The sequence below is a fragment of the Apostichopus japonicus genome, chromosome 11 (genome assembly GCF_037975245.1).
Source record: "Apostichopus japonicus isolate 1M-3 chromosome 11, ASM3797524v1, whole genome shotgun sequence".
Lineage (NCBI taxonomy): Eukaryota > Metazoa > Echinodermata > Holothuroidea > Aspidochirotida > Stichopodidae > Apostichopus > Apostichopus japonicus.
The window spans coordinates 16,384,157-16,395,092 of NC_092571.1; the positions used below are offsets into that span (position 1 = coordinate 16,384,157).

The 10,936-nt window shown below is 38.2% G+C and overlaps 2 protein-coding genes across 2 annotated transcripts; both read right to left on the bottom strand.

Annotated features, from left to right (window-relative positions):
• Positions 1-498: 498 nt before the first annotated feature.
• On the bottom strand, positions 499-5,385 carry LOC139975905 (probable G-protein coupled receptor No18). The gene has a single exon (XM_071984192.1). It carries the CDS (start codon positions 4,519-4,521, stop codon positions 3,268-3,270), a length of 1,254 nt encoding a protein of 417 aa, XP_071840293.1. The 5' UTR covers positions 4,522-5,385; the 3' UTR covers positions 499-3,267.
• A 4,378-nt stretch (positions 5,386-9,763) lies between these two features.
• LOC139976403 (uncharacterized) lies at positions 9,764-10,936 on the bottom strand. The gene has a single exon (XM_071985115.1). The coding sequence runs from the start codon at positions 10,934-10,936 to the stop codon at positions 9,764-9,766; it is 1,173 nt and encodes a 390-aa protein (XP_071841216.1).

Here is a 10,936-nt window from a genome sequence, read left to right on the forward strand (position 1 = left end):
AATAGTAGTTTTATTACAAGTAACAATATATTCCGAGGATTTAATATGGTTTTTAATTTATGATAATATCAGACTTTCTCCTTTTAAGCAACATTAGTTCACAATTCCTCGCGATTTTGACCCATTTGTTATATGGACCGACTGCTTTCGTTACACGAGTATTCCACGTACCTCATGGAAGGCCAAATAACCAATTGATATATCAACAATTAACTTCAGTATTTGGGTATGTTTACACATATTTAAATATTATGTTAATCCTTGTGCATTAAGTTGTATTGCAATAAAATCATGCCTTTGCGAAGAGCTTAAGTTGCGAGGTAAAATCCTGTTTTTTAAATGTCAAGACTCTTTAGTTTGCGAATCTAATAATTCCGTAGAGCCAGTGGCGTAGCCAGGATTTTTTTCAGTGGGGGGCGCTGGGGGGGGCTTGAACATTTCCTGGGGGGCTTGACCATTTTCTTGTTACTATCTAAGCGGAGCGCCACCATGGTTGGCGCGCAGCGTACCACATTTTTTTAGCTAAATAGGCCTCCTAGATCGTTGGAAATGACACTTCCCAGGCCTTCTAAGCTGCTCTAAAGTTTTCTCAACATCCTTTATTTTGAGATCCCATGTTTTGATATGGTCATCAAATAGTTAAGTAAAATAGAAAAAAAACAAAAATCTGGTAAGTTTCTTTGAAATATCATGACATATCTTTTGTGAGTTTGACACCGGCATTGACATTTTTCGACAAATCTGCAAATTGCGCGTGGAAAATAAAGAAAGATTGACTGGGCTTTCAGCCAAGTAACATACTGAAATGACCGAACTATATGTCAAACTGACATCAAAGATTGCGTCTGAAATATTATTAGGGTAATAGACTGATTGGCCGGCAGTGGCGGAGCTAGGGGTATTGGTCAGGCGGGCGAGAATGGCCTGTAGGGGCGCTTTCGACACTATCTAAGCGGAGCGCCACCACAGGTTGGCGCGGAGCGTACAGAATTTTTTTGAGTAAAGATATTCCCTAGATCGCCGGAAATGACCCTTTCCGGGCCTTGCTAATTGCAGATAAACGAAGAATAAATATGTGTGACAAGTCGGAATTTTATATGGGTGTTGATAGTACATGCGCTTCATCACGATCCCTGTGGTATCTTTGTGAGTGCTCATGTTTTCGAGAGAAAAAAATAGATCGAAAACCCCGTACAGTTCTTGGAAAGAGTTTCGTACAACAGAATTAAGTGCCGATAAATTAAATACCGCCGTACGTTAGAGCATTTTGTCAGTAAACTACACCAACAAAATGTGACAAATGTCGATAGGTAGATGAGAGTGCAATAAAAAAAGTCAATAATCGCGAATAAGTAAAAAGTGCTAAAAAGCTGAAAAGGGCGCCAGCAGTCCATTTGAGTCCGTCGGGGGGGGGGGGGGGCATCCGATCCCCTGACTGTTTGGACGCTCCGCCACTGTTGGCCGGTAGTTCTCAGCGATAGTGTTGTCTCCTTTCTTGAAAATTTGTTTTTTAGCGGTTTTAAGAGCATCAGGGTACGTCCCAAAAGTGAAAACCCGATTGAAAATGTAACAGGGTATCGAGGCAATGACGCGAGCAATGATGTGAGAAACATGTGTATGATGTCAGCATTTTTTACCTTTTAACATCTTCTTTGGCATTCAAGTACTTGGAAACCATCTTTCTATAAGGGTATAGTATTGCTCACTAGCTTGTTTGATCAGTTAATGCGCACTGGTTACAAGATACTGATTGGCTGTTTGTATTAGTATTTATTTGTATGTTAGGGATTACGGATATTTTAAAAAAGAGTGACAAAGGCAAAGTTTGCCCGAACAGTCGAACACACAGATTCAGTAGTAAACATTATGTGTGTTGTAGTCTTGTAGAGCAGGAATGATATTATTCGACGATCGTTAACATGCGTTTTCAGTACAGTGCGACTACTGTAGACTTCTCGGCATATGCGCTATGTCACATCTGGTTTTTCAGCAACTATAGCCTACTGCCGGTCAGCGGTCGAAGGGTCGTTCATGACATGGTCATCATGGAGATTCGAGACCATTCAGACCAATGATATATTTTTCGCACATGTAATTTTTTTCGATACCCAAAATCCCAGTGGGGGGCGACTGGGGGGCGACAAGCTTTCATGGGTGGGCTGTCGCCCCCACGCCCCCCCCCCGTAGCTACGCCACTGCGTAGAGCCACAGCTTCCTTAGCAGATCAAACTTCAGATGGACAACATAAATACATTGCAGGTTTCGAGCAATGACAAATGTGTAATTCTTCTGAAAATCATCCTTCGTAAAATAACATAAACTGAAAACAATAAATATATCAATCAATCAAATAAATCGTAAAGTCTAATAAATAACAGCGATAGAAACCCCTGTATTTTACTGGGTATATCGGTAAGAGATTGTATACCAATACCTGTGCTGTTGGATTTTCGGCCATATACTTTTAATATCGATAAAGTAATTGTATAAATTCCAACAATTTATCCACTACGGAACGGTATTATTAACTCCAATTAACTCATTCTGCCAATAAACTTCAAATATTGTACATTCAAACTTATCTCTTTTTCACTGAGCTATCCTCAGTTTATAACTTTTCTTTATAAGTAGTGTTCCTTCAGATAAATTTAGGTCTATTTTGATCAACTGTAATGTTGACAAAGTAAGAGGTGGATCTCCAAGAAGGTGTGGGGAAAAGCAAATTGAGTACTATACTTGGACCAACAACAAACGTAACTTGAAGGAGGGTTTTATATTATAGCATAACAAAATATTGTTTTGCGGTTTTAAAAAAAGAATTAATATCTTTGTATCATTACATATTTTAATTAGATTGATTAAAAATTTGGCATTTCTTTATTTTGGAGTCATGTGACGCATTACACTATAGAGTATGAGCGATTATTAATATAAACAAAACAAGTCATAATTAAGTTTTTTTTATGTATTGATTATTTTTTCGTTTTGTAACAGAACACCTTCAGACAAATGTAAGTGCACGTATTACATAAACTAATAACATAATACATACCATTTGTTATAACATATAACACTGGTGGTAGTGACAATATAATCAAGCAAAAACCAATTAATTAAAAGGAAAACAAAACGGTCACTCACGCCTCAATTTGCGACAAAGTATTTGATTTCAGTCCCTCGTCGGAAACCATTTTGTTTTCTCAGGTTTTAAAGTATTTGAGAGAAGATGTGATATTGACGAACTATAAATGTGAAAATGTTCGAGTTTTACATAAGTTGTTGAATTGGTTGTAGACGTCGCCGTCGGAATTGAAAAGAGCAAATTCGTTTCGGCATCAAGTTCTTCCAGACTTTCTTCAATTCTGTGCGAAAGTCTCTATTAACGACGGTGTAAATCAACACGTTGATGGATGAATTGAAAATGATCAGAAAGGTTAAGAACGTGTAGAGAGCGTACAACACAGGATGAAATGCACGTAGCGATTTCAGAAGACGTTTGGGGATGACTCTTAATATGAACTGTACAAACCAAGTGCAAGTAAACACTACCGTCACAATGAAAAGCATTCGGAATGTGGCATTGGCCAGCGCCTTGCTTCGTCCTTCCGTCTTCAAGTTGTTCCTAGGCTCTTCTAGAAACTGGGCGCCAGGTTTTGATTTCTGGCCGTCTATGGACATCATCTCTCTCTGCAATGGATTTTGTTTACTGTTGCCGACTTGACCGGATGATGCAAAGATGGAGTTTAATTCTTTGTTGTTGGTGATGTCACATTGTGTGTCCTCCGTAACGATTGAACGTGAAGGGATGTTTTGTTGTCTTGAGTCAGAGCTGCCATCTTGTTTCGACGATGAGTTAGCTTGATAAAGAGGTCGTCTGCTGATGGTGTCTGGCTCACCTTGAATCAGTCGGGGTACAACTCGTCTCTTTCTGAGCCTTTTCACACGTGCGTGCACCTGCGCGTACAGAAATATCGTGGTGACGATGTGTGCAAGGTACACTACCGTTTGCAGGACATAGACTAACAAAATACGGATTAGTCCATTTTCAGGAAAGTGGCAAGGAGTTTCTCCTTCGTTGACAGTCTCTCGAATATCCCGCCAAATCAGTTGCGGAAAATTGATGGCAAAGGCCAGTGCTATCACAGACATGACCAATGCGGCCGGGCGATTGCGGCCCCGAACGAACTTAACGTGTGGCCTGGCAACAGCAAAGTACCTGTCGAAGGCCACAAGAGTGTTAACGTGTAAGGACGCTAGTGGCGCTGACATATTGACCCACATGAACAGTCTGCAGAAAAACAAGCTTCGGAAATTTTCCAAGATTAACCATTGCACGGTTCCGATAGGTAAAACAATCGTACATATAATGAGATCTACGACAGCATGGCCGATGATGAAAAAATGTGAAGCACTCAACATTTTCTTCTTCCAATAAATGTATAGAATAACAGTATTAGCAGGTATACCAACAATGGTATTGAGTACATAAACAAACACACCGACGTAGATGAATAACTCCATTGCCAATTAATCTATTGGCGTTGAAAGTCCGAGCAACGAAGGTTGTCAAGATCACCTTTTTCTTTTTAAATTTAAAAATGTTAAAAATTTAGTCGAAATGGCTTAGGATTTTACCTCACTATCTTGGTAGTTAGTAAATGAATGTATAACTAAATTACGCGAGCGAAGTTTCATACGGCATATGGAGATATAGTCAAAGTGAATGTGAAATATTAGCAGACAGTCATGTCTAGCCAATTAGAAATCATTGTCCTTTCTGACGTCATAGAAAATTGACACGTGAAATTTCAGTCCATGGTAACCAGATTGACATTGTTTTAAATAATAATGTGTAGAATGGTTCAAAAACTTGGTGTTGCTTGAATAATGTCAGTTTCAGATGAAACACGATTTACTTTTGCTTTACGCAAGTTCTTTCATTTACCATTCATACTAAAAGCACTTGACTTTATATAAAGTTTTCCTGTGTAGCTGTAAAGAAGACTTTTAAGCGACACAGCAGTCCAGATCATTTAGAGAAAGGCTATAGGCTCTCCAACTTAGATAAACGTTAGGCAACTTCCTAAATATTTAAACGAATATTTCCAACGATGCTTAAAAATTTTCTTTCTTTTCAGTCTTTCTCAAGTTCCCTTTTGTCACCACAAATTTGATTCCACTCGTATCGAGTACTTCTATATACGTCGGGTCTTCACAGTTGAAAGACACCAGCTTTTCCCGTCGTGAAATTCTGATATTCAGTCATTATTCATAACTTGATACAAAACGTTATTATGTTGACGAAATGGACTCTATCTCTTTGCTTATTGGAACATATCTTTTCGTATTATAAAGTATTATTTCCCACAACCTGCGTGCACACGATGGAAGCAACTCCAATAAATATCTGTGTTAAAAAAAACGTGTTAACAATTAGTGCACTCCACCCCCCATTCCACCACCCCCCCCCCCAACAGACTGACAGAGAAAAGGTTTTAGCTTACATCTATACAATTTCGTAAATGATAAAAACCATCTCGTGTCTATTTGTATATGAATTTTGTTGCTGTTTAGGTCAAGTTCGCTTAAAGCGGCATTACAGAGACAAATGTGGGGCTTTCACATACAAACGCATTCACGTAATATTCCACTTGAAATGGATGAATTTATATATATATATATATATATATATATATATATATATATATACACACCTTTAAGCGGTCTTATATTCTCTTAAATGTGTTTAACCGGGAAGGAAGGAATATGTGTGAACCAAGTAAATTACCCGATGAAGCATCACCTAGGGACGATTTAGAGAAAATATTTCTTAATTTGACCAATTTTGTCATTATTTCAGCTACTCTATTGTGAAGCAATCTCTATTCTCAAAATAGATAACCACATGTAAAAGAAGCAATCTTCTTACTTGTACTTGATGTGTGTCTGTCTGTATATATGTCCATGTTTTTAACAATCGAAGCCACATTTGTTTTACGTGGTATACATTAATATATGCAGGCAAATGACAAAATAATCAAATGGGGTTAGACTTGAATGCATGCTACATGCTCGAGTCAATATCCATGTGTGTGCATGAATAAAAATTAGCTCTTTGAATATTATAATATCTGGTAGCAAAAGACATCGCCAAATAGAAACTATATTTGGGGTTTATTCTTCTCAGTAACTCAGCATGTTAATGCTACCTTAAAGACTCCGTAAATTATACATGCGTCGGTTGACGTTTTTTGCTCACTTGATTTCTGGAGATTTGACATTTTAGTGACGGTAAAGGAAAGGCAAAAAAATGAAATGCCAAATTTGATAGCTATTTTGCAATTAGTATAATTGATGATGACATTAAACCGTAAAGATTTTGAAAAGATTTTAGATTGGCAAATCTTCGTTTTATGAATTTGTTTCTTGTCTTTGACAAAATTTGCCGCATGAAAAGATTGAACTTTTTTAAAAAGCATTGAAAGCTGCGATTATAGGGCTAGAGAAAAAACCCATTAAAAAAACTAGTTCAGGTTAAAGGAGAACAACATTTCTTTTGAGGTCCAAAAAATCAACAACACAAAAACAATTACAGCAAGTAGACTCATTGCTCGTAGAACAAAACCACTCTCTGTCTCAAGGGAACCCCATTAATATACCTTTGTACTTTAACAGGTGAGGAAAAAGTCAAATAAAGAAATAAAGAGGGCGTAATTAAGAAAGAAGGAACTCTAAGATTGGGCTTATTAAGCTTTGTATTCGCTCGTATAAGCAGTAAGAAATATTAGGTCAAAAGGATATAAACTTTTAATAAACTTTCCTGTTTCATCATTCACTGAAAGTTTTACAAAACTATTAATTATTTTTTTTCCTGTCGAATTATTTAGCCATTGACTTAAAATCCTTAACAATAGATCGAAATATTTGTAGGATATGCTTTGGCTTGAGGAACCTTTCATTATCAGTAATAGTTATATCGTACTTCTATTTTTGTGTATTTGTCATATTCAAGGAAAGGGGCGGAGGAATTTAACAAACTGATGCATCTTTGTTATAAAAAAAAGGTCTCACAAGGAGAGATAAGATTCTAAAAACCAGATTTTGTCCAGCAATTTTTATATCTTTACATCGAAGTTTCTTCTTGATTTAGAGCAGTTTCTTTTTAGCCAGCGAGAAATTATTCATTTCCAGAAGACAGAAAAGGAAAATCCTCTTTGGTATCACAATTATCATAAACCAATGAATGGCTCTTAACATGCCTTGAAAATTGTATCATTTGTCTTGCAAAGTGCAAAAGTTATAAAACATATAAATTTGATGATTTCTTGTGTCAGAATTAAAAAAAAAAAACAGTCGTTTCGTGTCCTGGAAAATCGATTGCGAGGAAACGACTCAGGGTCAATATCGACGCCAGCAGAAAGTTTCTTTGAGCTGAGTAATTCATCCCCACTCCCTCCCCTCTCCCCCCCCCCTCTTTTAATCCCTTTTCGATCTCACAAAAAAAAAATTAAGCACCACTTTCTTTCAGACCGGATTATAAACCTAATTTATAGCCTTAATATACCTCAAATGCACCATTTGACGTCAATTTATTTAAATCGAGAAGGAGCCCCACCCCCCTCTAAATAAGAGTCGGTTACATCCCCTCCTTAACAAAAAGATAAAAATCTTTCTCACAAGTGATGTGTCTGCTCCATTTTTCACAGTGGGTAACTTTCAGCTGCTTGGAATCCAAAGGTTGATAAACGTTGACAGTGCCATGGTGACGGGGAGGGTGAACAGAAGTACCAGTGGGGGGTTGGGGCTGGGGAGGAGAGGGGGACAAATGGCTATAAATTCATATGCTTAAAATGAACTGGCTACGTGCATATTATTTTCAAATATATGCGGTGTATAGACTTAAAGAGGTTAACCTATCAATATTTCGTTGTTTTTTTTAAATTTCAACCTTGGGAATCACGGAATTCGTTGACAGTTGTATATATGAATACAAAAATTCAAAATAACTTTTGCGCTGGTTTATTTGTATTTTGGTAAATGTACATTTAGGTTTTAAACTCACCATCTGCTTAAGAATTGTGAACAAAAACGACAACAATGAAAAAAAAAGATAGATGAAAGTTGTGTTGTGTTGATGTCTAACATGTATTAATTAAAGCCACACCCCCATTGACATTCATTCCATAAATCCAATTATTGAGGTATTAAGACGAAACAATAAGAGATGGAGAAAGGATTATATTATTATTTTTGTTATTACTATTATATAAGCCATAAATCACTGGCAACATTTAATTCATAAGAGATTTCATTCGACTTAATGTGATTGCAAGAATACAAAGAATATACAAGAAGTGATTATATAGAAGAAAAAACAAAGAAAGTAAAACTTGATATTAACGAATATCATAAAATGTAACGTTTATAGCAGAACAATAATAGATAAACAAATCAATCATCAGGATTCTTTCGCATTATCAGTCAAATCTCCATGGTTACAGAATCTTCACATGATTAATAGATTTTCTCACCAATGACAAAGTCAAGGTGAAACTAAAAGGGTAAATATATTTATATTTTCTCAGACGATAGGCGCGTAGCAATAGTTGGCTTAGGCGCTTCATTGAACCAGGGCCCTTAAAGCCCAGGTGACCAGAGGGCCCTTAAAGCCCAAGTGTCCAGAGGGCCCTTCAAGCCCAGGTGTCCAGAGGGCTGGTTGCAACATTTTGAGCCAATGGGATATGTAGTAACTCCAAGAAACTTGCACGCAAGAAAAGACAAAGTACCGTTCCTCTGTTGCTCCATTTCTTAGTCTCCTTAATCAGTTGTACAGTAAGAGTCGCCATCTTAAGTGGACGCTCTTTAGAAATACGGTAAGATTCCTTCAGGATCAAAACTGTCTGTCAAGATTGGATAAGCCAGACATAACTGTGTTTTTTTTTAAAACATTTATGGGTTGTTGTATTTTTGTCACTAGTGTTGGTTAGAGGAGGTAAGGTTGACGAAGGATAAGCTCTCACTTTTGCACCGGCCCCTACTGAAAGCATCACTATACGCTACGGACAGATAACTGCACAAACACTGACGAAATATATTATTATTGTTATCATAATTATCATCATTGATATTGTTTTATTTGATTATTTCATTGGCGATTTTCAGAAGGCAGTTTTCTGTGTACTTTTGGCATACATAGATATATTTACAGTAGGCCTATATTTACACATGCGCTGAATTTCTTTTAAACTCTCCTCCTTACCTACCACCACGAGAGGGTGGGGAGGGGGTGGGGGTCATGGAATACATTACCGGGCGGTGAAATAATAGAAACAAGAATATTGCATTCCGCACGAACATGGATTAGCCCGACTTTAAAAAATGGGTCTGGAACAATTATGTTCCCGGTCACGTTCCATCTGGCCGCATTTTCCATGTTGTATCGATTCCAATTGGCCGCACTGACCATGCTGCACATCGGCTGTCAAAAGGTTGAAACTATGGGACGCGACTCGAGCGCGGGTTTCGAGTAGAGACAAATCCTGTGGGTGGCGAGACTTTTTTCCAGGCGTCGATGGTTTGCGGAGCCCGGAGTCCGCTTAAATTACTTTTTTAACGTCAAGTCCATGAATCCAAGTTACCTTTCATTCATTCTGTTTCCGATAGGTGTGGTTCTTGTGGGTCGTGGGTCAGTGCTCTGGGTCATTGGCCTACAATTCGTGGTATTCTGATGTAGTATACCACGTACAGTATAACCCAATGAATTTTATCGGCGAAACAGTCCTCTTAATTTCATCATAATATCATTTCTTAAAGTTCTCAGTTCATTCCTAAACTCCTTGTTAACGATCGCATAGACAAAGAGATTCACACAGCTATTCATTACAATGATGTATTGAAAGAAAGTATAAACCGCATACAATCCGGGTCTCTCCATCCGCCAACTCTCCGTAGTCTGTCTCGGGATGAACCTTAGTGTCGTCTGCAAGAACCACGTGGTGATAAAGATGGCGGAAATGTAGAAAAGCATACGAAAAGTAGCATTTACCATAGCTTGGCTTTGTCCTACTCCGTTGTTTCTCGCCGAGTTTTCCACGAGAGCGTTCCTACTATTTGTGACATTTTGGTTGTTATGGACACTACTATTATGTTGGCTAGCATTGATGCCGTTTGCATGAGTCAAGCCCACTGGATGTAACGCACGCGGTGATTGGCTTACTGACGTGGCCGATGGCGGCGGAAGCTGAGTTATGGTAGTGTTAACGACGACTCCCGTGGAAATATTTCCTCTTGGAGTAGATGTACTATCGGTAAGATGAATAGCGACTACTCGATTTCTGCGAAGCTTCCTCACTTTATAGTAAATGATGACGTATAAAATTAGGTTAATTAGGATTAGGATTACGTAGACAAAACTAAACGGGAGCAGCGCCAAAATACGGGTAATGCCATGAACGCTGAGATAACACGAAGGCTCTCCAGGAGACGCAACTTCACGGATACGCCACCAAAATAAGTGCGGAACATTTATCAAAAACGCGAGGAGAATGACAACAGTGACCAGAATTGCTGAGACTTTTTTCCCGCTGACGAATCTCGAGTGCGGCCTGGTGACGGCGAAGAAACGGTCAAACGCCACCACAGTGTTAACATTGAGGGACGCCAACGGTGCCGCAAGAGTTAACCACGTGACCATCTTACATAGAAACACACTACGAAAACTCTCCAAAGTTAAATACTGAACCGCACCGATTGGGAGCACCACTGACGCAATGACAAGGTCAACTATAGCGTGACCTATGATGAAGCAATGTGAAGAACTCTTTTTCTTCTTTTTGGAATAAATGTAGAGAATGATAACATTAGTTGGAACGCCGATGATGGAGGCAAAAAGACACAAACAGAAACCAGTAATGATGTAAGGTTCCATCTCAGACAT

What these genes read in the sequence shown, in the direction of transcription:
- LOC139975905 (XM_071984192.1), bottom strand. Translation starts at nt 4,521, where the DNA reads ATGGAGTTATTCATCTACGTCGGTGTGTTTGTTTATGTACTCAATACC.
- LOC139976403 (XM_071985115.1), bottom strand. Translation starts at nt 10,936, where the DNA reads ATGTCTGAGATGGAACCTTACATCATTACTGGTTTCTGTTTGTGTCTT.